Source organism: Hippocampus zosterae, chromosome 12, assembly GCF_025434085.1.
Source record: "Hippocampus zosterae strain Florida chromosome 12, ASM2543408v3, whole genome shotgun sequence".
NCBI lineage: Eukaryota > Metazoa > Chordata > Actinopteri > Syngnathiformes > Syngnathidae > Hippocampus > Hippocampus zosterae.
Window position 1 is genome coordinate 11,328,347 of NC_067462.1, and position 27,089 is coordinate 11,355,435.

The 27,089-nt window shown below is 39.7% G+C and overlaps 1 protein-coding gene across 2 annotated transcripts in view; it reads left to right on the plus strand.

Annotated features, from left to right (window-relative positions):
• Positions 1 to 27,089, plus strand: part of pard3bb (par-3 family cell polarity regulator beta b) — a 121,709-nt gene that overhangs the window by 74,983 nt on the left and 19,637 nt on the right. For both annotated transcript variants that reach the window (XM_052081440.1, XM_052081441.1), the window contains 2 exons: positions 3,748 to 3,862; positions 25,801 to 25,877. In XM_052081440.1, coding sequence (XP_051937400.1) covers positions 3,748 to 3,862; positions 25,801 to 25,877 — 192 coding nt within the window. The remainder of the gene's footprint in view (positions 1 to 3,747; positions 3,863 to 25,800; positions 25,878 to 27,089) is intronic.

Below are 27,089 nucleotides of genomic sequence, written 5' to 3' on the forward strand. Positions count from 1 at the left end.
CTTATTATTTTGTAATAGGTTCTGCAAAAAAATCGAACATAAAAAGCTGACGGAAAAGTAGAATACTTGGTGATAAACAACTCATCCCTTTGATCCTCTGGACTGAGCACGTGCTGATGTCTTATTTGATGTCATGCGATATTGGTTTTAACAACAAAGATATGCGCAAAATTTAGAGGCATCGTCAAGGGCATCATTCGACTCTTTAGAGACATTTGGGACATGAGTTTGTACGGCCAGCAACAAGCAAAGCCAAATTGGCTGAGAAGGAAGAAAAAAACAGAAAGGTCATCTCCAAAAATGTATTTTGTAATGATCACTTCCTTTTTGCAGAATTATTGCTCTCAGAGCGCGGCACTTGCTGGCTGTAGTCTTTAGCCTTGTCCCAAATTGGATTAAATGTTATGGAAATGTAAAAATGGGTCGTTATGATATCCAAGAGCAAAAAATAGTGCTGTGCCACAGTATTGCAGTTACAGCTCTAAAATGCATTATTTGAAATGTTTATCGAAATAACGAAATATACTTAATATAAATATAGGTCCATTCAAATAGAACAGAAAAAAGTGGTATCAATTGAGGAGCTAATTCGCTGGTCTTTTTAGCTTGTGAAGGTAACATCAGAATGGAAATGAACTGATGATGTCGTGTCCAAAATTTGATTCAGGACAATGGAACTTTTTTTTTTTTGGATGAATTTTTTGTTCTTCCACTGTTTATCTAAAATGTTTCAAAATGATGTTGGCAATTATGCTTTTTGGCGAGTGATGTAATAATTTTGATGTAGTTTGTTGGTGTAGACTCGACACCAATCCCCGACCCTAGACTGGTTGCCAGTCGATGTGCCAGGGCACATCACAAAAAAACATCCTCAACTCTACTGAGAACAAGCGGTAAATTTTATCCACACATTGGCATTGGTATTGAGCAAATTAGCCTGCTGCCGAGTCAAAGGGGAAAGTCCACAATGAGGGTTTGATGCCAGCTACTCTACCACCTGCAGCACCTCATGCGCATGCAGAAGACATGTCTACATAATTTTCAATCTGTTGAATGAGACACCCAGAACGTTAGAAAGGCAGGATGCCTGCCTTTTCTTCCACAGAGTGTAGCATGCGCAGGCATTACGACAGCCAGTCCGATTGATGTCATGGCAGTCGACAGAAGCGTAATTACTCTTGGTGCTTATGGTGCTGCAAGAGGAGCGGTGTCATATCCTGTCAGCTGCACTTTAAAAACACGTGTCGCTTCCTGTTAGCCTAAAGAGCTAAGTGAGCCTTGGCACAACCTATGCGATTAGAAGTACCAACCTCATAACACAATCACACTGTACGAGTGTGTAGTTGTCTCTTACACGTATTTCCTTTCTCCAATGCCTTTCCGTTCTGACCCACCTGCCATCGTTGGTCATCTTTTGTTGTCAAACTTCATTAGTGAAGATGTCAGATAATTAGTGCAAAACACAAGGTAGGGAGATTAGGGAGACAAAAATGATGAAGGCCGAGACGAGGGAGGGAGATGAGGCGGAACCAGGGCAGAGGCGATGGAGATAAGCAGATATAAAAAGATTAAGGGTGGGGGGTATAGAGAGATGGATTGTATAAAAAATATAGATGATAAATGATTGACGCATTTACTTATTCTCAATTTACCACATGGCTTCGGGCACTTTTGTATTTATGTTGTGTGTGTTCATCTACCAGCCCGAGAGTGCAGCTGCGTGACACATAGATACAAGATACAGGGAGGGACAGATAACACATTGATCGGCCTTCGTTGTTCTCGTCTAGTTCATTCTTTTATGACACAGAGCGTAATGATCTTCTACTACTAGGCATCAGGGACAAACGCAGACTACAACACCCTCTTGTCAAGGCTTGTGTGTGCGTGTGTGTGTGTATTTTAAATATGTACATGTACAGGTATGTATCGATGCATGCATGTATTTACGTATACACACTCATTTGTTTCATAGTACGTGCAATATTCGGAACTATCACAACATTTGATATGTTTCATGCTAAACATGAAAGTCATGAAGTGTGATTGCATCACCCTTTTACTGTATTTTCCGCACTAAAAAGTGCACCGAAATGTTCTCAAAAGGCGGCAGTGCGCCTTATAATCCGATGCGCCTTATATATGGATCAATATTTCGATTTCTTGGACGTGGTTTTTTAAATGTTCTATCAAGCACTTTTTTACAACTGCAGTGGTTGTGAAAGCGTCATATAAATAAGGCTATGTTGTATTGTATGCCCTTTAGTGTAGCTGCATCTAGTTAATGCATAATGCAACCTCAACCACTATTGTAGCTTCTATTCCATGCACCTCTTAATGCAGTATGCTCTATATATGAAAACAGTTTTAAAATAGGCCATTCATAGAAGTTGCGCCTAATACGCCGAAGTGCCTTATACTGTGGAAAAAACGTTTTATTTTTTTTAAAACTTGGTCCACCAGACATTGGATTTTAAATAAATAATGATGTCTGATGTGTTTAAATCGTTTAATGATTTGGGATTTGTCAGTTCACTTGGCCCAATATTAATATGTATCATCATTTATGATATTCAATTGATCTGTCGCTATCCACACCGCAGCCCCACACTTTTTCATCTTGAACAGATTTTGAATGTGCATCATTAGACGGCGTCTTCTTATCACCCATGTAAATATTTATAGTTCTTTATGACACATTTCTTATTTAAGACGATACTGTACATCTATCATTCTCATAACATTACAAATGGAACAGATTACTTAAATATTCATTCCACCGTTATTAACAACATGCCACATTTTTGTGGCTCATTTTAAACATTCATTGAATTTTTATTGGTGTGACCTAGCAAGTGCAAAGAATTAATCTCTTTCTGCAAGAGAGAGAACCACATCACAGGGCTGCAGTGTTAATTTTAGCATTGAAAAAGCCCAGCTAACCTCAGAAATAGCTATAAAATGTTATTTCAATATTTTTTATTTATTTTTATAGGATAAAATAAGCGCCAGAGACATTGAGCTGTGCAGTCACTTTGATCAATCATGCTGGTGGTTGTTCACCACAATGTTGTTGTTTGTCCTTCTTTCCATCTCTCTACATCAGTAGGAATGGAAATGTCTCTGTGTTGTGGTTATTCACGCCAGTTTTGTGATTGTAGCATGCATCTGTCGGACTAGGTGGACTGTCTTCAGTGTGGTCACAAGTGCATACCAAGCATTTCCCAGAGCAATCTTTGTGTCCACAGGCTTCACAACACATACTTTCGCTGCTTTAAAATCATATCGTTCTGGCCACTCAACTCACTGGCCAGTTCATGCAGTTCTTGGATCTTTCAAATCCCGCTCACTTACTGTGATTACTGGTTTTCCTCAAGGTTCTGTTCTGAGTGCATTGCTACAAGCTACTGTATCAGTATGGCTCAAACTTGTTATCAATCTGTTTAAAATTCCGCAGCTCGAACCCCTTTGTTGAATTATATCACCCCTGATCTTTGGCAGTCAATCGTATCCTTGAAAAATTTTGTGCCTCACTTTCAATGCCCTTCTTAAACGTCTTCTTGCACTCTTAGGTGTTCCTTTTCCATCCACCTCACGGTTCCTTCCGTCTGTTTATATATTTGTTTATTGTCATTAGGTTTTGTTAAAGTTTTCAATGTTTGAATGCTGACCTTAAGTGAGTAGAAAAATGCTCATAAATAACATGTATTGTGCCTATTGTGACAAGACTTTCCTGTGTGTTTGCAGCAACATGGATCGAATCCAACTGCTAAAAAAAGAATACCAGCAGGCAAAGCGAGAGGGAATGGTGCCCACATATGAGGAAGTGGACCCTCGACGTCTCGGGCATGATAAGGACAGGGTAAGGTTCTTTACTTCAAGCAGACATAACAGTTTAAGCCTTGTGACGTTTGTTTAGCTTTTCAATGTTACTTCTTTCTATGAGATAAGATGCCAATGTGCGAGAGACTACAAAAACCCGACCTGAAGCCTTCAATGTAATGTGTTTTTATTTTTCCAAACCCGACACTCATCTATCAAAATTATTATTGCATTTTAGCCTTTATCGGGGATCAAGTTGTTTGAATTTTTGTTGTAAGGTGCATTCAGACTGCAGAACTGATACTTTGCAATGCAGTGGTATGTCATGGTAGGAGTTGATTGATTTTTTTTTTTACAGCATTTTCCTTGATACTATGTGTAATAATGTGCAATAACACCCTGAATAAGTTAATCCTTCAATGAAGGCATAACAGATATAGTGCCATGGAATAATCTCCCAGATAAGGTTTTGCTACCTTGTGTTCCAGCTGCTCATGCTCAAATCACAAGATCATTGTTGCATCCTCTCAGCTCCCCCTCTGTGGTTGACTCAAACAAGTCGCTGGAATAACAGTACATTATCAAAGTGCTAATGAAGAATCACCTCCCACATTGTTGTCAGGTGTCATCCAGCAATAACTTATTTTGCTTGCCAAATGTAAATATTTCTGTCTGTAAGACACCCACGGTCTTTCTTTCGATAGGATGGTTATTGCACCGTATCACTTACTCATTTCCAGACTGATTTGATTTTCATTATCTTGCATTTCAAACAGTATACGTGCCAGTATCACCACAGATGGACAAACCACTCACACTTAAATTATAATGTGAATGCATGTGTGTTGTTGAGTTATTGTCCAGTATAACACTACGCTATTGAGATGAATTGAAGTGGTGAGAATTATTGGCAAAATATATTATTCCTATACAGTGCTGGAACTTAAGGTTAACTAAGAATGGCAATTTATTAAATCAAATGAATCTTGGCAAAAAACAATATATTTCATGTTGCAAGAAAGTCCAATTGACCCGTCCTCAAAGAGAGACTCCTTTTTGATACGAAATGATGACAAACATTTTTTCTCCTTCTGCCATGTTAAAAATCAATTCTTTAGTTTTGGCTAAATTCTAAACTTGTCAACAAGATAGTTGCGTACAAGGTTTCATTTTACAATGTAATCATACTTAGATCATTTAAATGCCACATGAATGCCACGAGAATGTATTCACACTACTATGCCTGCCTTACTTTAATTTAGTTCTCAAAGTAATTTGGTTTGGTTACAGAGAGGGCAACCTTCCTCGTGGAATCAATAGCCACACTTCACTCCAGAGTAGAAGATCTTGTTATTGTTTATAAATCAGGTAGGAAGACCAATTAAAAAGCCTCAGAGGTTGACATTCATTTTCACTTTTGAGAGATTACAAAAGTATTTCAATTAACAACAGATCTACTTTTTCACACATTGTCTCTTCTATTTTGTTTCACCAGTATTCCCCCCCCCCTCCACGCCCCTCCATGCCCCCACAGAACAGACAAACAACAGACAACATTGAAACAGTCCCCAAGAATCAATCATCAATAAGGAAATAAATCAGAACATATCATAGAAGTCTTCAGCTTTGCGTTTCACACTTATTTTCGCTGGCTGTTTTGCCAGATTATTAGCTGATTGATCAATAGAGTTTATATGAAAAACAATTCCTGGCCATAAATGCAAGAGAAAGGCGGTGACATGGTATGTTTTCATGTACTGTGTAATTACGGTACATATTTATAATTGGCCACACATTGCTCTCAATCCCGAACCTCAAATCAGCCTATGCCCGTACTGTTATAAACCGAGGATTCTCTGTACACGGCATCAGACCAAGGATGTTTGGCAGTGGCAACAGTCGGCTACAAGGTTAGCATACATAAATTAGGAGCTCTGCATACTGTGTGTGTTAATTTACTTTTGCAAATTGAATGGAGTCATCAGTTTTCGAATCTCATTGAATTTAGGAAGAAAAGAATCCCTGGTGCCATTTTCCCTATAAAGGGGAAGGTTTGGCTACATCAGTTTTTTTCTTTCATTTTTTTAATCATACAAAGGCTTACAATTGGTACTTTTGGTAGAGCTGCAGTCTAAATGGATTGTTACTGCCATCACAGGAGCAGCTCAGGGCTAAATGCTTTTTTTTGGTGCTTTGAGTGTGAAGTGCTTATGCACCTTGCTTTCAACAGTTTTAAGACATACGCTAATACTTGTATTTAGTGGTGTTGAAATAGAATGCACTGTGAGAGCTCTCATGTGATTCATATGTTAGTTTGATAGTCATGCGCACAGATGTTGAGGCTTTTAGGCAGGACCATTGAAAGTCAAAAACTTTAAAAAAAATAGTCATGTATGCATTCACTTACAGACATACATATATGTGTGTATGTATGTATGTGTATATATATATATATATATATATATATATATACACATAGAGAGACGGAGATTATATCACAAATGCTAACATGTTAATGGATTTGCTTGACTCTAATTCCAGGGCACTGCCTTTGGTAAAATGAGTGGGATGCATCAGGAAAAGCATCCTTGTAAAAACTATTTTGAACATACGTAATGTGGGGACACGTAACGAGACGTGTCCCACTCTAACGTGGAAAACATCACTGATGCAGTGTCAACTTTCCACCAAGAGAGGATGCTAATAGAATTTTCAAAAAGGTCATGTGTGATTTTGTTCGAGTACACTTGTGGACCTTGTGCACCTAATGGACTTATATGGCCTGGAAAGTCTGTGTGGATGGCGTACAGTGATGCTGGCAATGACTCAGCGCAATAAATAACTAAATAAATCTTTCGACAGTTTTTTTTTTTGGTGGTTGTGGTGGTACTTTGTCAACTTTTTTCCCCCCAGCCCGAACCTGTACATTACACATGTTAATATTGATGACAAATGTCTGTTTCATTGACGTATGCCTTTTGGGACACAGCACAATAGAAGATCAAGATGTGCCTTTGTCACTCATGTACTATTATAAGACAACCTTGTATTATATCCTGTTGATTAAGACAGAATTCCCAGTTCGGAATCTAGACTGTCTTGCTTGTTTGGGTGTGCTTCCAGATTTCATACAGATTTCCGTTCAGAATGAATGTGTGTTTCTGTGATTGTTTCTCTTCCCGTTCAAGGTTTCAGTCTTCTGAACGGTATCCAGTGTTCCTCTGCATCACTTCACTATTGTGTGATTCACAATTGGGGAAAATCCCAAGCCACAATTCCCATAAAATGCTTATTTTGATGACTAAAGTTGTGCACACATTCCGAAAAATGCAGTTTACTGATGCTACAATTGTAGGCTTTATACCTTGAATAATACATATTTTATCAGACCTTTTATGGCCATTTGGAGGCCAGCAAAATTCTCTCTCCCTAACCTCGGTTCTATACAAGTGCATAAGCACTCAACCCCTTTCTTTGCTACCTTCAATGCCCATGTGATCTCTGCTCTATCTTTGGTTGTTGTATGGCTGTGCATGGAAGGAACCCTTCTACCTTTCATGGAAATAGATGGCAATAAACACTGTGGCTGAGTTTAGCTCGTTGTTACAGGCGAGTTTAAGAGATTTGTTTGTGCGCTGTTGTTTACCACAGTGGCTCAAGCATGGTTCGCACTTAACAGCTTCAAAGGAACTATAAAGTGTACTTGGAATGAGATTTTCCATAGTTGTTCATGAAGTAGTTGATGGGTTTATGCATTAACCATCTGTTATTTAGTCAGTCACTCAGCCAAGGGGGAAGATTGAACACAGTTAAATGTAGCACAATAAAATCAAGCACCATTTGAAGCGACCTCAAAAGTGAATATTTTGCGTTATTGTGTTAATATTATATTCACCACTGTCATGACGAAAAGACCTATTTTACTATTTGCCAGAGGATTTGAATGTTCTACTTTTTGTTTGTTTCCATTGTCTAGGGGAGAAAAAAATGCCCGTTGAAGAGACATACAAAGACACACCTTACCGACTGAATAAAGAAAACAAGGAGCCCAGTTGACTGGTTTTGCTTTGAAATATAACCAGTGATACATATTATGACTAGTTTAATGTACGAAGCATATCAGTCTCTTAAAACAGACACAAGCTTAGATTGGGAGCTGGTAAAAGGACCACAAAAGGGGAGTGTTCAGAATTAACTTAGATTCCTTGAACACCGGATGAGTAGCAGCACTCTGAATGACCTGCAGTCAGATAGCTGAAGCAGATAGCTAAGCCAGAAAAAATATGCCTTAGTCAATGTGAGAGAGAATAAGAATTATGCAGCTGGTATTAGGAAAGTGCATGAGGCTACTGTACAGAGATTTGGCAGTCGAGAGTTTGTGACTCAGGAATCACTTGAGGTTTTGTGGTTGTCTTGGGAAAAGTGACACTCGTCTTCTCAAGAAATAATAAGGCTTGATATGTAGATATGCACCAAATTGTCTCCAGATTAGTTTTTGCTTTTTTCTTTTTCTTTTTTATTGCGGTCATGTGAGCGTTTTTTGTTTTTCGGCAGTGTGTGTGATTGAGATCATGAGGTTAAGCAAAGCTTGAAACAAAAAAACTAGTTGACCGACTTGTGTTTGTTTTCCTTTGTTCGATTTTTCATTTTACATTATAAATACAATACGGCAACTTCGACCGACAGTGTACGCTAAATATTTTGTAAATGTTACGAAAGAGCACTTATCTAAAACTAATCAGACTTGCATATTCAATTTAAATCTATCTCTTCTTTTATTTACAATTCTATCAGTGGTTTTATTGTTTGCTCTTGGTTGTAAAGTGTCCTTGAGGGCTGTGAAAGGCGCTTACAAATAAAATTTATTATTATTATTATTATTAAAATGGAGATATAGTATGGACTGTATGCACCGTATGTAACATGTCTTTTTTAAAAATTTGCTTAAGGTTAAATCTTAGCATCAACAAAGGCTATTAATACATCTTAACCAATAATTATGGAGGGCACTGCAGATTATATGTTGTATTTGTCATTGTAAATTCGCAGGTGAAGTAAGGTGTGGTGAGAATCAAGTCAAGTAACTGCTTTGTCTAACTCTGTTATATCCGAACCTTAGAAAGACAAGAAGAGCGTTGAAAGAGGACAAATAAGATGAATCTAATGGAAGCAAATGGAGTCTGTGTGGTTCCTGCTAATTGTCCCAGAACAGCTACTCAAATTAGAGAAGGGAGGGTCAAGAGAGCCAAAATGCTTATTGAAAGTGTAAAGACAAATGCAAAGTGATCATACCACAGAGTATAGTCTTATTCCCCTACTCATTACTTTATATATGATTCGCTCTTTAATCGTTTTATAGTATTAATCAAAACTGCGATCCAACACTCACTGGTTTCCATAAAACTGTGTGTGGTTGTGTGTGTGTGTGTGTGTGTGTGTGTGTGTGTGTGTGTGTGTGTGTGTGTGTGTGCGTGTGCATTTAAGTTTAGGCTTGCTTCGGGTCATGGGGTTATAATCCCCAAATCAGACAAGATGGGATCAGTGAACCCCGACATATTCACGTCTGCGTGACTAACTTAGACACATGCACACACCCACGCAGACTGTTTTGATATATGTAACCTCTCCCTGTCCCAGTCAATAATAGAGATGCACTTGTGTCTGGACATTAATTGTTCACCTGTCTCCCCCTACATTTCTTCCTGTGTCCCCATGGACCGGATACCATGAAGCCAAATTCACTTTTGTACGTGCGCGCACACACACACACATACACACACACGCACACACACACACACAGAAACTGCGTCATGAGGTAATCTACAGTAAGGTTCCATAGTTATGACTGACTGAAGCAATTAGTGGATGAGTCATTGTTAGAGATCTGGAGCCATTAACACTTAAATCATTCACACCAACTGTCTCGTAATACAGAGTGTTAATGTGTATGTGTGTGCGATTGAAGCTGCGACAGTGGTTTCCAGAAGGGGATATAAAAATGAAAAAAAAAGTCAGTCAAAGCCAAATGCAGCTTCTATATACCTGTAATTTGGCTACAGAACAGTAAAAGTTGCAAAATTGACTGGTTGATGGAAATCCCCTCAGAGCCGCATGCATTAAGCAATAGGGAAAAAAACGCAATAATGACATCAATCTGACTTATTCAAAGCACACATCTGCCATCTCTGCACTGGAGTTGCCAAAACAGGTGGCTCATTCCATAGGCATCTGCAAAAGTAGCTTAACTCGGCTGAAGTTTTGCGTTAATATGATGCGGCATCACCCTTCCCTGTTAATTAAAGTAGCCAATGAAAGTTTACATCTTTTTTAAAACACCACATTTTCAGCAAAAAGTCCAAACATTTTTTCCACACGAGATTGAAAAATACTAATACTTGAATCTAAATTCACTGAAATGCTTCCAGTGTTAGGAAGGAGTAGCAAAGTGTTTTTGGTGTTTTTGCATGTCAAGTTTAGAAGACATTTATTTTCATTGTACATTTAACAATTAGTCTTTTTTTACATTTTTTGGCCAATGGGCTAAATTAGTGGGATCACAAGACTTCATTCAAATGAAGAAGCCAGGTGAAGTTGGTTTTATTGTTTTGCTCTCGATTGTAAAGTGTCCTTGAGTGTTGTGAAAGGTGCTTATAAATAAAATGTATTATTATTATTATTATGTAAAACATAAATCATTTGGTAAGTTATGCTACTGTTGGATAATAAACTGCTTAACCTTTTGTATTATAAATATGTATGGCACAGAAACAATACACATCACCAAGATGGCACCGGCACAAGTGTCTGACTCGGTTATGTGCTCCCCATTACTGTCTTTGTTTCTGTCATTTCTGTTCATTCTTGGCGACCATATGCTGCTTACTTACTCGAGAGAAGACTTGTTATTGACACTCCTACTTTTTTCGCCAACATACACAAACCCACAAGGTCTTTCGGAGTAAATAGCTGGCGGGGCGGCCGCGCTGTACCGAGCATGGAAACCCCGCCGTAAAAGGGGAGGGGGGGCAAGCCGGCGCGCTTGTAAAGCTCCCGTTGAACCATCTTGCTAATCTACGTTCTCTGCCAAACACGACGGACGCACCTCTTCTCATAAGGACCAACAAAACCTTTGCATGTTCTGCCGTGCTCTGCTTCACCAAAACCTGGCTAAGCTACAGTTGTCATCGGGTGGTACTGCACAATGGTACCCTTAATGACCAAAAGTCTTTCTACACGTGTATGTCATGTCTTTGTTTATCGTAGGTGCTTGTTATTGCTATACTAGTGTAGCTTATAGTACCAGAGACAAACTCCTTGTGTGTTTTACATACTTGGCCAATGAAGATGACTGATTCCGATGTCCACCATACCTTTGTATCATGGCAACCACAGGACTTTGGAATTCGTCTGATGCGGCTGGAGAGTTTAAGGGGAAATACAAAGAGCTTCAAATCTCAGTAATTTTTGGGCGAAGTGAAGATGATTAAAAATGCCACAATTCAGCGAGATGACAATCCAAAGCAAACATCCAAATTAACTCCAAACTGCAAGACTTAAAGAGGTTGAAAGGTTTGGAATGACCTGGCCAGAGGTCAGACATGAAATCAATTAAAACTCTTCGGGGTGACCTAATGAGAGCTCTGCACTATTGACATCAGTTCCAATTTTACAGCTCTGGAACGCTTGCAAGTAGTAGTGGTCACACATTTCCAACTAAAGATATTTCCTTCCAATAAACTCCAACTAGCTGATTAGTTTAAGGATGAACTTAAACTTAAAACATTGTTTTTAGTTCCTTTATTCGAACTTGGGCCATTTTATTCGAACTTGGGCCATGCCATTCCTTGGTCCATGCTTTATGTGAACTGGTCAAGTTGGTCTCGTGTTAGCACACACGACAACCAATACATAACCACACGATTCATATTAGGAGGTGGGAGGTATTAAATATCGATCATCACCAAGACTGAATATTTTCTCAAACTGAACTAAAACTGTTGTTGGCATTTGGATCTGATCAATTGCCAAGCCATTTTCATCAGATTTTCTTGGAAGGAATTGTACGCAGAAAATAATCTGGTCAGGAATGGTTGGAACAAAATGGTTAGCATTAGGGAAGTCAGGGGTTAGAGTTGGAGAGATCGTCTGGAAAGAAGAGTTGGATTGTGTTATTACACAGGAATGTTAATATGATTAGTGGATGACTCTGACCATGTTGTCTGGCCCTGGTGCCTCACTGCCTTGAGTGCTGAGCCTTCACAAAGCAGAATGAAAGGTTGAAAACATGCAGCTGACATATATGAACAGCCAATAGTTTTATATTGCACAGTAAAACATGTCAGTAGACATATATGCATAGGCTGGCAGAATGTGTTAACATGTCATGAGTTATCACTTTCAAACACGTATGACTCCCCCTAATTAGGTTTCATAAAGTTTGGGTCAAAGCAGCTCTGTGGTTTGGTGACCCATGACTCTTTGACTGATTGTTGGGCCATGATCCCAGCTTCAACAGACACAATTCATCATTTCCTGACATAATAAACTGAAGAAACATTCTTTCCAGGATCAAATTGTGAGATAATGATACCTCATACCTCATATGGTGCACATAGCAAGATATTTTCTATCATTACATTGTCATAGTTTATATATATATGTATGTGTGTATGTATATATATATATGAATATGCATATGTGTGTGTGTGTCTATTAATATATACTGTATATATACTTCTGAAATGTATAACTCTAAAGACCATTTAAAATGAACATTAAAGTCTTCTCAATGTTAAACACCATTAAAAAGGGTTATATCTGTTTTCCAATTTAAATGATTAAAAATTATTTCAAAGATTTAAAATGAATCTTCAAAATTGTGAAAAATCATGCCATGGTCTCTGCTCTCAAACGCCGTGGGCTGTCCACTGAACGTGAGAAACCAGGCCCTGCTGAAAAATAGATGCTGCTTTGTCTAGCATCTTTTTCATTCCTATATATCCCTATGTGTGTGTAAATTTTTCGAGATTGTTGATTTTGTTACCTACATTGCACATTACAGACATGTGCACCCATTTTGTGTATACACACACTGTACAGTGATTATGGAGTAGAATCTCTTTATCTTTTGGAGAACTATGTTGGAAATAGGTTTTTATGTGTTGTGTATCCAGGGTACCTCTCTCCTTCACGCCATCCAATCACAAACTAGTATTATAGTCACTCAGTCAGTCTTTTGCATCTTAACTTCAGCGAGTGCCAGTTCCAACAGGCAGTGTTTCCACCAGTACATCATAAGCCAGTTGGCCAATCAGGCTTCCACTGACCGTGGGCACTCAATGCCAGACCCATTAGACATTTTATTGTCAGATTCCCCGGAATGTATTTGCCATAAAACTATACACGCTTTTTTTTCTTAAATTAATTTTGGTGTAAGAGGCAACACGGCTATTCTTTTATGAGCACAGATGTTTTTGTCTTAACTGTTTCTAAATCAATTACTTTTCTTCATTTGAAATATTTTCAAGAGGTAGAGCTTTAAAAGAAAGCTGACTTTTGTCTTGAGGAATTAGTCTTCTGCATTGTGTCAGAACGATTATGCATCTACACAGGGCACGTATTCTCCAGTAACATTCAAGCCCTCCTGTAATTAATCCAACATCTACTGTTAAGGCATACATTATTAATGTGTTGAAAATTGGATGCAAAAAAATCATTTGTTGCTTATTACAGACATCAGGAGTCTCATGTCAACTTTCAATGAGTACATTTGTTTCCCGCCGCGAACTCAACAAAGATGTCACAGTCGTGACAGAGAATTAAAGCCAAGTGGGTCTCACCTTCTCTTTCACACTCATGGCCAGCCCTCCCCGTCAACTCTCCCTCGCTTTTATTCTATGTCCGCCCATCTGTGGGTTCAGACTAACTGAAATCTCACAGGGATTTTTATTGGCGGAGCTCCACACTAAGAGAGGAGCTAATTGGCCAGCTGGGGCCCAGCCGGTGGCATAGCAGGGCAAGTGGCATGACACTGGTCAGGCTGGCCTTTGCGGGAGGCATTTGCTAGTAGCTTTTGGGAGAGGTTAAATTGTGATTGAGAACTTTCTCTTCCTGTGAATGTGATCTGTAGTGTCGTCCTTTACAAAAAAAAAAAATAGTGATACATAATCTTCAACAAGTCAACAACAAGTCAAGTCAACAGTATTTATAGAGCACTTTCAAACAGCCATCGCTGCATACAAAGTGCTGTACATGGAGCGATTTAACATATACAATAAACAGTAAGACGAATCAGTAATAAGTAATAAGTAATAAGGCGGTAGAAAGCACCAAGCAGTAAAACCAATAGCAAATCTAAGTCATGCTGAGTCAAACGCCAAAGAATACAAGTGAGTTTTGAGGAGGGCTTTAAAGATGGGCAGCGAGGAGGCTTGCCGAATGTTCAGTGGGAGGTCATTCCAGAGAGATGGACCAGCAACAGAAAAGGCTCGATCCCCTCTGAGCCTCAGTTTAGTTCTTGGTACGTCTAGCAAAGACTGGTCCACAGACCTGAGGCGCCGGGCAGGAGTGTAGGGGCGTATGAGCTCAGAGAGGTAAGGTGGCGCGAGATTATTCAGAGATTTGAAAACAAAGAGGAGGATCTTAAAAATAATTCTAAAATGAATGGGGAGCCAATCTTGCCCAAATGGTCACACTCAAAAGTATAAGTAGTACACATGTGCATTTATCCTTATCTTTTCCATGAGGTAGAGATATAATATATATAATAATCTCCCGAGTAAGCATCTGTTATTTGATCTGACTAGATGTCTTTCCCTCTCGTCTTTTTTTTCTATTTTGGCTTTCCCCCCAGTTGCTATCTCATTCGAGACTTGGCAATCCTTACATTGGCACATTTTCTCAATTATAGTGGAGTCTTGACACCAGACCATCCATCCAGCTAGCCATTATCCATACCACTTATTCTTATTATGCATGGAGCTTGGAACTTTCCCAGCTGACCCCAGACACACCACTTTATTGCAGGGATGGCACATGGAGGAAACTCTAGTATGTGCCAAAAAATACAACTGCACACACTGAAGTGAATGTCCCGGTTTTGTGGTGCCAGTACCATTATGAAGTTTGCTTGACATAGCTGCACATTAGTTAAGCCAAGTAGTAACCAGCTACCATACGGCATATTTGATAAGACACCCATCACCCCCCCACCCCCCTCCCCAAAGTCAAGCAAAAATTAACGAGCCATCTGTGATTGTTTGGGTAGTGGGCTAAATACTTAACAGGAATGTGAAAGGGTGCATTGACCAAAAAATTCATATCCAGGAAAAAGGTGAAGTTTGACAAATGTATTGCTGTATTTTATACAGTATGTGTTACCTTCAGACCACCACAGACCACCCAAATCAAAATGGGTCCATGTATCCTACTACAATGTTTTAAATGTTCAGCTAAATATTCTACTGAGAGCTGTTCTGGTTTTGCTAAGTTTATTTTCCTTATTTGGTGGCGTGTGTCCACACGCAATCTTTCTTTCTCACTCTATAATACCGGCCCACCTTTACCATTTCATTAAGTAGCAGAGTGGGTTAATCTAGAGGAAATGAGAGGTGGAGGTTAGTCACCGTGGATTAGTCTAGTCCCAGACTTCAAGCGCTCTTTTTCCACTCTGGAGATAATCATAGCCAGGTTAGCCAGGAAATTAAGTGACTGACTTTCAGTGACTTTCTAATCCTCACCATGCTCTCCTCTTACATTTCTGGCCCATTCCCACAACATTCATTTTTGTCTGTACTTCTCGACTCCGCTTCATCTAGCCTGGACTGCAGCGAAGTCTACTGCTGCAGGAGAATTCTAGATGACAGACTAATTTTTCCTTTCAGGCGAGTCAGTTCATAGATGAATTGACAATTGTTCAAATTATTTTATCTTTTTATTCAATAATTTCTCATTTGTCTGTGTAATACACAAGGTCACATTTTAATGCAAATTATGCTGCCGTTGTTAGATCATTTCAGTCAGGGGGGAAAAAAAAGTCTTTCTGTTAAACTAACTCCATAATTGACTCATCTATTGGCTTTATGGCATTTGGGCCTGTATATTTAGATGCCTCTCACCATGAACTTCATTCACATATCAAACGAAACCTTCACTCTAGTTGGACTTCTGCCCTTTTAAAAGGCATGTCATCCAACTCGTAATGAAATGTTGCCGACATGTTCCTCACTTCTTGTCCACTGATGTGCAGACCTTGCACTGGCACACATGCACCCATTCAAATTTTGCACAAATGCTGTCGTCCTTCAGGGGAAAAAAACACCACGCAGGAATACTTACTGGAACTTAAGCTCACGTAATTCTGGATTGATTTGTGACTTGCCTCAGGTGTACGGTATGTGACCTTTTGGCCAAGATGGGATTGAACCAACCTGCCTGCAGTCAAGCGGTCAACAACAACACCATAAACAAAACAATATGACCATTGGTCAGGACTATGAAGAAAAGAAATTATATATATATACACACACACACCCACACACGCACACGCACACTGTATATGAAAACAACAATCATAAAGATGGGAGAGTGTTGCTTCCATCATGTTATATCGCCATCTATCCTTCCAAGGTGGACACCTGTTCCCCTTATCTGCGTGCAGAAAAGGAAAAAAATGTTTTTTTCATTTTTATAGTCGGGCTCGCTCCGTAGCCATGCAATCTTTTGTGTCAATTTCTTTGGGACTGAAAGGTTGCGGTTGCATGTTCTTATATATGTGCTTATGCTGTAATACTTCCTGCCTGGGAGATAGCAAAAAATGCTTCGGATCCCCAAATAAAAATCCAATCGAGTTTTCTACCCTAGGAGCTGTGACAGTACTTTGCAACCCAAGACTCCCATTTCTGCTGCCTCAGCCTTCTTTCCCGTCATTCCTATATCTCCTAATTGTCCGCCCTTCAACTTCTCCCTCACCCATACTTTCCACTTTACTTCTGTTCCCCCAGTCTTGTTTGGAATTCACCCCTCTTTGTTCCGCCTAATCCGCAAAGGGGAACTTTTTGAAGTGAGGAAGTTTGGAGTTAGACAGACAGACAGACATACTCAGGGGTGCCCATTGCTGCGTGGGGGGTAGAGGAACAGGGATATACTATCTGGGTGGTAGGAAGGAAGCTTAGAGGAAAGTAAATTATCTTTCTTCACTTTCACTTCTTCACTGCACTTCTTCAGATGATCCCTCTCTCTATGGCCCCATATATTCCAGCATCACCTCTGACTCCCTTTCTTTTCTCCGCTTATCAACTACCCACCTTGCGTTTTCAAGGACAAGCTCAGCTGTTGAGAACACTACGCTTTGGAAAAAACTGTGTGTGTGTGTGAGCGCTAAACTTAGGTGTTCGTATAGAGACATACAGTTTGTATCCCTGCCTGTGTATTAGCTCTGGTGTGTTGCATTCATTTTTCAACAGGATTTGCAGCGGATACTAATCCTATCGCCTCAGCTATCACCTTACCTTCCTTCTGACTACCATTTTTTATACCCCCACTGCACTTGCCTGCTGCACACTTTTGTAATTCTTTGCTTGAAACAGTATTCCTGAAATATTTGTTTTGTACACAGTAGACTCAAAACACCCTCGACTAAAAACAAGCTTCATTTTGGATAGTATCTGTACAATGCAACTATTCTATCGTCTCAGAATCAGTATGCCTTATTTATTTTGTGTGGACACAAACATTTTTCTCTTCCTTTTGGATCTAAAAACCACCGCTATGGATTTGAAATGAAACAATGTGTTTAAGTGCAGACTTTCAGCTTTAATTGGAGGGGTATTTCCATCCAAATTAGGTGACCGGTATAGGAATTACAACAGTTTGTACACTGTATATGCTCCCAATTTTTATGGGACCGCCAATAATTAGGAAATTTAATGACATTGTGCACCGAATAGCAGTTTAGCTCCGGATTTACTGTGTGAAGCCTGCCACCTACTTCAAACATTGTAATGGATAATTTTTTTTTATGGTTTTGAGGCATCTGAATACAAAAACACACATTCTTTGATAGTCTTATATATTTGGTCTCTGTGTGTGGTATTCTCTGAATAACAAGATGCCACTGACACACTTTGCATTAAATAGTATTAATTGTATTCACCAGACTCGCCCGGCTGTGTGCGATCAGAGGAATTGACCTTCTGTAGTCTTTAATTGTACCACAAGTTAAACTGCTGTGACATTTAACTGTGCTCCAGTCTTAACTCTTGGCCATCTATTCGAGAGTGTCAGTGACATTTCCGTGAGGAGACATTTGTGAATAAACATGCCTGGTGTGCATTGTTAACAATCCAAACAGAAATCACACAATTCCATTCTTATTAGACGTTCATGTTTTTGCTCTGCCCCTGCCACATGCGTCTCGAGATCCAGATTTTTGTTTGTGCTCCATCCTCCCCCTCGTTGGACTGCCACGCCCCGCCTCTAAGTGAGATTTTACAGTCCAATAGTGCAAAGTGACCTTAATGGGTTTTGTCTGCCGAGATTTCATGGGCATGTTGATCAATACCAGTGACTCAGCAATCACTTCGCCAGGTGCTGAAACTTCTGGTTTCAAAACTCCACTCGGCAGCCCACGGCCTTCACTTTGCCATGTAAACATGAAGAGAAACACCACCCAAGGCAACACTTTCTTAAGTGCTCTCACATACTGTAAATCACAAGAACTGCTTTGTATTCTGAGACTTATATATGTTAGTTTGTCCCTTTCATGTAGCTCATTCCAAAAATTTTTTGTTTTTGTTTTTTGCTTTTTGTTTTTGTATCCCAATTATGTAACCATTGTACACATAGGATGACATTGTTGTCTATCCAATATTTTATTTGACAAAGATCATGGGCCAAAAAACTGGATCTGTCTTCATTGCATTCAAAACACATATGCTGTACCAGTGGTTCTTGCATGCATTCAAGAGTCGTCTGTGGCTATCGCTTTACACGATACAAATATTGGATTGGACATAACTTCAGCTTGGTTCATTTGATACTGTACATGTACAGCCATTCTTACAAAGTGAAAGCCCTGTGTCACATATACGATATCAGTTTGAGTGTTGATTTGTCCATCACACTGCTAATAAGTTGTAGATGGTTTGAGGAGGTTGAGGGACACTTTGGGACAGTACAGTAAGGGAAAGTAGCTAATGAAATTGTGTTACTTGTATATATTTTTACTGGATTCAATTCATTTCTACGTACGAGTGAAATTATCTGGCTTAGCATGTCATCTTGAGTTTAGTCCTGTATCATCAGGTATTGGCTACAGCACAAACACGTCCACATCTTCACAAACATAGAGGGTTTTGAAAGATGTCTTTTAATTGAGCCAGCCTAGACTTCTGGCTTTGCAGATGCATTAGAATCTGCACTTCTTTACTTGATGGGGGAGTGTGCGGCGAGCGGGGGGTGGGAGGCGTATTCCAATTCAAATCAACAGTGAGATGGAAAGAAGGATATTGGAAGTGGACTGAAAACAAAGGAGTACTGAGATGTTGGTCAATATCTCTTTAAAGCCAATAGTCATCATGAAAATGTAGAAGAATAATGAAACCCTTCTTCTAAGTGGCCAAATGTGCACACATTCTTTCATTTATTTTACCAGGTAAGGCAGTTGAGAACGTTTTCTCATTTATAATGTCAAACTGCAGGGCAGAGCAAGACAACATTCATAAACCTGTACAAATGCATAGTTTTTGTTGTATGCAACATATACACAACATCAGTGTGTTTACAGACGTTTAACACATTAAGTGAATGTTATAAAAATCATGCCCAGGGTGTATTCAAATAAGTTATTGCCATTTTGTGGATTTTCACTTAGCACACATCCACAACATAACGCCCATGATGGAGGTGGGATTATTGGAAATGTGTTCAATATTTGTCAGCTTGCTAACTGATCCATATTATCATGGGGACACCAAGTGCTCCTTTTAATGCTTACAGGAACCCAGCAAGTGTCCTCTCTGTCATTATCCACCCTATCAGCAAGCTCACATATTTTGCTGTTTGGAAATACATTGTCTGCATTCAATTTCTCAGCATAACATATACCAAATACAGTGGAAGATTGCAATGTTTCTGAATGAAATGTCAGTCTCAAAGGCATTATGGGGGTATCGACTTGGGACTTAAAGTAAGGAATGTTGTTTATGGCAGTGGTTTCCAACTTTTTGGTACCATGTACTGGTTCAAACAAGTACACGTTTTTTGCCGACTGGCAATCTTTTGGTGGGTAGGGCGCAAGAACAATAGATGACACGAGTCTCACATTATCATTCTTTCCACGTCATTACTTCTTGGGTTCTCCTTGTTGAAATGATTCTACAGGATTGTTGTGTTGCCAGTTTTTGAGGCGTTAACTTTCCCCCTGGCTTCATTTACTCCACATCATTTTGGAGATGCTGCCACACAAGCAACGGTGGACATCAATCTTGTCAAAATTGTTTCATTGTGGGAAGATATCACTAAGTCACGGCTGTCCATTAGCTGTGCGTTTAACTATGCTTTTAGTCATTGTTTACTTCTCATTTCTTTTACTTTGTTTACCTCTTCACCTTGCAAACCAAAGCAGAGAAGGTAAAGATGCACTCTGATTGGCTGCTGTCACGCACATTTCCAACGCGTCTGATCGCTTGCTGATGCTCACCGCTGGTCACCGCATCACAAATCTTGATCATTTTTATTCTCTGCATAAGACAAAAGAATAACATAGAATAGCCCACAGACCAGTACCGGGTCACAGACGGGTGGTTTGCTGACCATCAGTTTGTGTTTTTTGTTGTTCAAAACTTTGTATACACTGAATGCAAAAGACCTGTCTGCAAGAGAAATTCAACCAACTCATAAGGGACAGATTTAGAGTCAGAAGAGAAGCCACAGATAAAAATGGAGGACAGGCACTACGTGGATTAAAGGCGAGGCTGTACATTCACTGATAAGAGTGGATTTACACCTGAGGACCACTGTACATGATTGTGCACACGAGGAACATATATATTCTAATTAAGAGTGCACGGTGGAGGATGGGTGTTTTGTAGCACTCACAGGGCCGCGGTATTTCACTTGAGTAGTGCAAGATTGGAGTGAGAGAGGAGGCCACAAGTGCTCTAATTAAGATGCTCCATCCACGGCAGTCTTGAAAAATGATGTGAAGAGACTGTTGAAAGAAGAGAAATGAAGGTTTCATGATGACTTCTTCCATGCTCACTGTGCTGTGAAATGTCACCGGACCATTTAGCCTTCCGATGCTACACTTCAGCCTCAGCCGTCTGTGACAAAAACGAGCGAGAGCGTGTAGGAGCAGGATGTGTATATGTTGGCCCAACACGCTCGCCTGTCATATTGTTTGCATTGCACTGCACTCACGTCACAATGGTAAATCTCCGACATTCTAACGTCACCCCCCACCCCCTCCCCATCTGATACACATTACCATACATTAACGGCATACACTACGAGGACAAAAGTATTAGGACAACTGTGGAACTTGACCAATTTGGGATTATTGCGGTCGATAAGAAGTAAGACTACAGATGTACACGGGATACTATTGTAGAAATGATCATTTGAAAATGTAAACACTTAAAGAGATTTCTCAAAATAGTGTTACATATTGGCATTTCCTCTCTTTCCTACACCGTTAGATCATTAAAGTGATGGTCTTCACATAGATATGAATATCATTTGAATGTCAAAAGGCCATGTGAACCTGACCGCTGTTCTTAAAAAAATAAGTGAATAAACTCTTAACTTTTACTTCACCTTTACAGCTACCAGGATCCGATTACAATAGTGGGAAATGTTTTCCTCCAAATTAGGAATCATTTTTGAAATGTTAAAAAAAAAAATCAAACACGGGCTAATGGCTAATATTTTTCAACTACTCTTTTATTCCCAATGACATATAAGTACGTCAAGAAAAGCCACTATAACTGCCTACCCATGACCTATCTATACGTCATTTCCTTTTTTTGGGGGGGGGGGGGGGCATCGTAAAAAGCAGCCTCTGACTGAGCATGATGCTTGTGTGCATTGTAAATCATTTAAAATCTGTCCAGCAAGTGGCAGCGGGTGTAAGGGATTAGCCAGCATCTTGCAAAACAAGGTTTATAGTACATGGGGGGAGTATGGGCGGAGTTGTGGAGTAGCGTAGTCAAGTGAGTAGCGGGTCGTTAGTAGAGAGTGCATTTGATCCAGTTGCGATGGAGAAATCAATTTTGGCAAATTGAAGAGCAGTTTACAAATTACACTGTATTGTTTCGCCCTTTTCCTGGTAATCATGGCTACAGCGAAATATCGCGGGAAGTTGGGTCTCTGTTATGTCACGTTTGTGGCCTTGTTGCTGCTGGTAATATTTAATGGTCCTATAAACTCCACATCTGTTGTTTCTCTCCATACTTAATCAACTCACATGTGTACATTATTACATGCTCGTGTGTGTTTTTTGTTTACTCCGCCTTTCCTTTGGCTTTAAACAGCCATCTGTGCTTCGGTACCAACATTTTATTTTTTCTCTCCCCGTCCAGTTTATCTCTGACTGTAAAGCAGCGCAAAACAAAAATTTGACGGTGGAAATAAACGCACACGCATGCTCGTACGCACGCACGTACGCGCACACACACCTGCTGTTGACTGCCTTCACTAATGGTATCGTCATGTTTATTTCACATTTGCTAGAGCCTGGCTTTTGTTCAAACAATTGATTGTTGTTTTAATATTTTTAAGTGATAATAATAGGAGGGTTGCACTAGTTGATATGGAAGGTTCAGACCACGTATCCTTTTCCGCCCTTCATGCTCCCAAGCAAATTGAAGGCTTTTCAACTATTAGCCTCAAAGTTTAGTGGTGTTTTAGATTTGTCTTAGATCTTTGTTAGATTTGTTTGTAAAAGTACGGTACATGCCAATTGCTGAAAGCATACACACATAACTATTTTATACTCAATTGTGGAGGTATAGCTTGAAATGTGTTTATCATTTCATTTTTCCTGATTCCCCCCACCAAGGGCATTGTGTGACTCTTTGGAGTTTGGCAGTAGTCGCCCCACACCCCATTATATAACAATTTGAGTGCAGTTCAGTTTTGATCAGTACAGATCCACAGTTCACAAGCTATGCCTACACTCTGAAAAGATTCCTTCTTTTGGTGCGTACACCAACGTGGCAATTTAGAGCATCTCGTTGTCACCCCTGATTGTCAGTACAATATGCATCAAATGTTGGAAGCATGAGGATGGGGAACTTTTTCTTGTTTTTTAAATTATAGTCCATCTTGACAGCCAGCGTGTTGGACTGGGGCTTCAGGATGGCATGGTTCAGGATGGCATGGCCGCATCAGAGCACCACTCTGTAGTTGTGTGGAAAAGACTTGTGATGACCCGTGGGATGCATTTCAGCCAGAGCTCAAAACATGTTATGCGTTGACATAAATAAAATTCTTCCAGGACTGGTCGTGGTATTTCATTGTCAATTCAGCAGGGCTTGGTTTCAGCCCATTCAGCAGGCACACCCACAGCATTCGAGCATAAAGAGAACAGCTTGATTTTTCATGATTTAGACTTGTTTTTTTTTTTAAATATACCGCTGTCTTTTTTTAATCAAATTTGGTGGGGTTGTTAACGGCACTCGTCTCTGTGGTGTGTCCCATTTGAAAGTCATTATGTTCACTATATGGGGACTTTAATGTTAAACTAATGTTTAGTCCCAATCCCCCGAGGTATAAGATTTATTTATTTATTTATTTTTGCCTCGGCCACGTCTTGCTTGAATATGGTGCTTCACCATTATCCCGCCGGCTTTTGGTAATGCATGTAACCCAATTCTCTTACTTTAAAAGTCTCCTTAAAGCTTTAGAGGCCAAACAATTTAAACCTTATGAAACTCATGAACATGTTTGTTTGGCCTCTGGCATTACTTAAGAATGAGACACTATACCTCAATGCATTAGTGTTAAATCATTAGGAGTAAACTAAGACAAATTCACTGACGTATTCACAGTTAATCGCTGCAGTAGTAGTCGGTCGGGTCTGACCAGTTGACGTGCTTACATCCAGATCAGATTGTAATCAAAAATCAATTGCTTGATCCAAATCACATATTTTCAAGAAACCATTGTCAGTGTTGATGTGGGATTTCTTAAGATGCGAAGTACAGCACAGACTATTATCTGCTTTATTCTTAAAATGACCCGATCGAACATTGTTTCGCCTGTCTCCATCTGACTCTGTCCGTGGTTTTTTTCTCCTCCTGACCTTTTTGTTGGATGTTGTAGTCACCCAGCCTTTCCTATTTTCTCACCCTTTGAGCTATCTTGTATGAATCATATTGTTAATGTTTCCATCACCTCGCCACGCCGTCAGGCCTTTCTTCACCCAATTCTCGTCCTCCTGTTATAATCCCCCTCTCATGTCTTTCCTCCCACCGACTCCTCGCTCAGTGGCTTCATTATATCCCTTCAATGTATTTCAACTGCTCTGGCTCATTTACTTCCCATTCATGCAATCTCTCTTTTCTCCTTTCTTCTCCAACCAATACCCTTTCATTCATTCCCTCCACATATCTGTCCCCCGCTAATATCCCACGTCTGTCTACCTGAGATATTAGAGCTATAAAGACAGGTGTTCAAAAGAAAGCGGGGCCAGCAAATGTGCTTTATATCCCTCCTGGCATCATTCCCTTGAATGCAAAGTGAAGAGGATGTGTGTGATATCTCACGCTCAGACCTTTTTATGTTGACAATATTACAGTGAGTCGAAGGGAGAAGAACCTATATATATATATATATTTTTTTTTTTATAAACCTTCAATCCTTTGTATTCCTCCTCGCTTTGGACACGTGCACGCACTTCACCAATCCCTTTGTTGTGTTTTCTTGGATTTGATGCTAATAAAATCCTTTATTTCACAGTGTGTAAACAAGCTCTACACTCACATTTGTTTTTTTTTTCCTGTGGCATGTCATGCTGGCAAAAAGGATGTATACTTTTGAGCAAGGTATTGTTAAACTGCAGTCCAATCATCTTACATGTATCACATCTCACACCCTAGAGTATGTTAAAAGGAGTTGTATTTACACTTTTCCATATGATTTCTACTGAGAGTACGTTTTGGGTTCTGTGAGATTTCAAGCTTTCAGAGAAACTGTAAAAGCTCAAATATCCCCTCTGAATAGATCGGGATAACCATGCAGACATTCTGAGTGTTGGGGAAAGCAAAAAAGGAATGCGCTGGGGAATATTTTTTTCCCCTCTCTAGTCGGAGATGAAACATGACTTAAATCGCGTGTGAGTTGGAGTGAAACATTCACAAATAACCTCATCGAACGGAGACCGTTTCCACCTTTTCTGAAGGCTCAAACTCTTAAGTCCCTAATAACTAGCCTTTGTCAATCCTAAATTACATCCTTATCACTCACACACATACAGTACACGTACAGGAATATACAAACTAATGAGTGTGTATTACACATCTTTATACGTGCATTTTTGCTATTTAAATACTTGAGTGAGCAATTTACAAGTTTTATTTTCTCTCCATGTAAGAATATTTTCCCATTGAAAGTGTCAGTGTTGTGTGTGGAACTGCTGAGGGAAGAGGAAGAGCATGCAAAGAGCAGCATGAGGTAGGCAAAGACTGTGGAATACTTGTATTTAACCAGAAGAAAGCCATGGCAGCAACAGTGAGTGTCGGGAAGCCACAGGATCAGGCATACTGTGTCACCAAATCATTCAAAACCCATTCCACGGACAAGCCTCGGGTTGAGAGAACACAAGGGCAGTCAGGCAACCGACACATGGAGCGGGTTTCTGAAAAAGGAAACTTCTTTGTGGGTTGTTATTGAATATTCTAAAATTGCACAATAAACACTGATCCACAGAGACTGACAGACACACGAACGCCAGCACAACTTTTGCTTCGTCTGTTGCAGATTCCGGGCAGAGGGAAAGATCATCGAATCGCGCCACAATATGAAGAGGTGGAGCGTCAGTATGCCTCCCTGCCGAGGTATTAATCTTGTTTTCTTCTACATTTTGTTTCTTATTTTTCCCCAAATGCCCATCACTCCAATACATTGTCTTGCTCCACCCATTCAGGTGTTGTGGGGGGGGGGGGGCATGTGACTCCCTCTTACACAATCAATGCAACAGTATACATTTAGTTTTTTTGTCTTCAACTTTTATTATATCTTAGTTTACGGCAGTTATTTACCCTTACTTTTTTTGGGGGGGGGGGCATTCCACATGACATTCTATTCAATTAATCATGTGCTCAACTAGAACGTTAGCTACCGCCAAATCTTAATACATCTGCATACCAAGACATTTTCGGGCACATGATGCTTGCTACTTTTTGACCACTCAAATGAAGTACACAAAACAGATTCCTTATATAATGTAAGATTTAATGTTCAATGACTGAAAAGAACAACAATATTATTGCAAAACAATGAGTTTGTCTGCCTGTCATTGCTATCTTTATCGTTGTAAGCCTTAAGGGACCAAGAAAGAAGTTATTGTATTCATTTTATACATGTATATTTTTAAATTAATCAGCCAATTTATCTATTATACGAATTGCATTCTGCCAAATAGAGTTAGCCTCGGCCTCATAAATTCCATCTCACTGGTGTCGTAGTTTCTACCGGGTTGTGTTTTGTGCTAAGGTAAGGCCACGAAATGGCTAAAGGTCAAAGTTGCAGTGCGAAGTTTGTCTAACACTTGTTGGGGACAAGTGATGGCCCACAGCTGCTTCCCCACCGTTTACACGTGTTCCTCCTAATGGGAAACACAGTTGCAGACATTGTATATTCTCTATGCATCATCTGTGCCTTTTAGGGTCTCTATTTTCAAGGCAACCACTTGTTACTTCAAAGCCTCACCTTAACCAACATGTGGAGCATTACATTTATTTTCTGCATTTGTTCACTTCTGTGTCATGTCACTCACCCTTTTTTTTTGCCAAACCTGCTTTCCTCAAGTAAAAAAAAAAAGATATTGTAACTCTTGTCGAAAGATAGAAGTTGTGTGTAAAATTAAACTGTAGAATGGGACAGTGGGTGCAACTTTCCTGACACCTCCAAAGACTCAACAATTCAGCAACAAATTGTCAGTCCAGTACCGTAATCAGGTAAAGGTACTTTGTGACGGTACTTGAGTAAGAATCACAGGTAGATTTGTTTATTCTGTGTTATTTATGACCTACACATTTATTCTACTA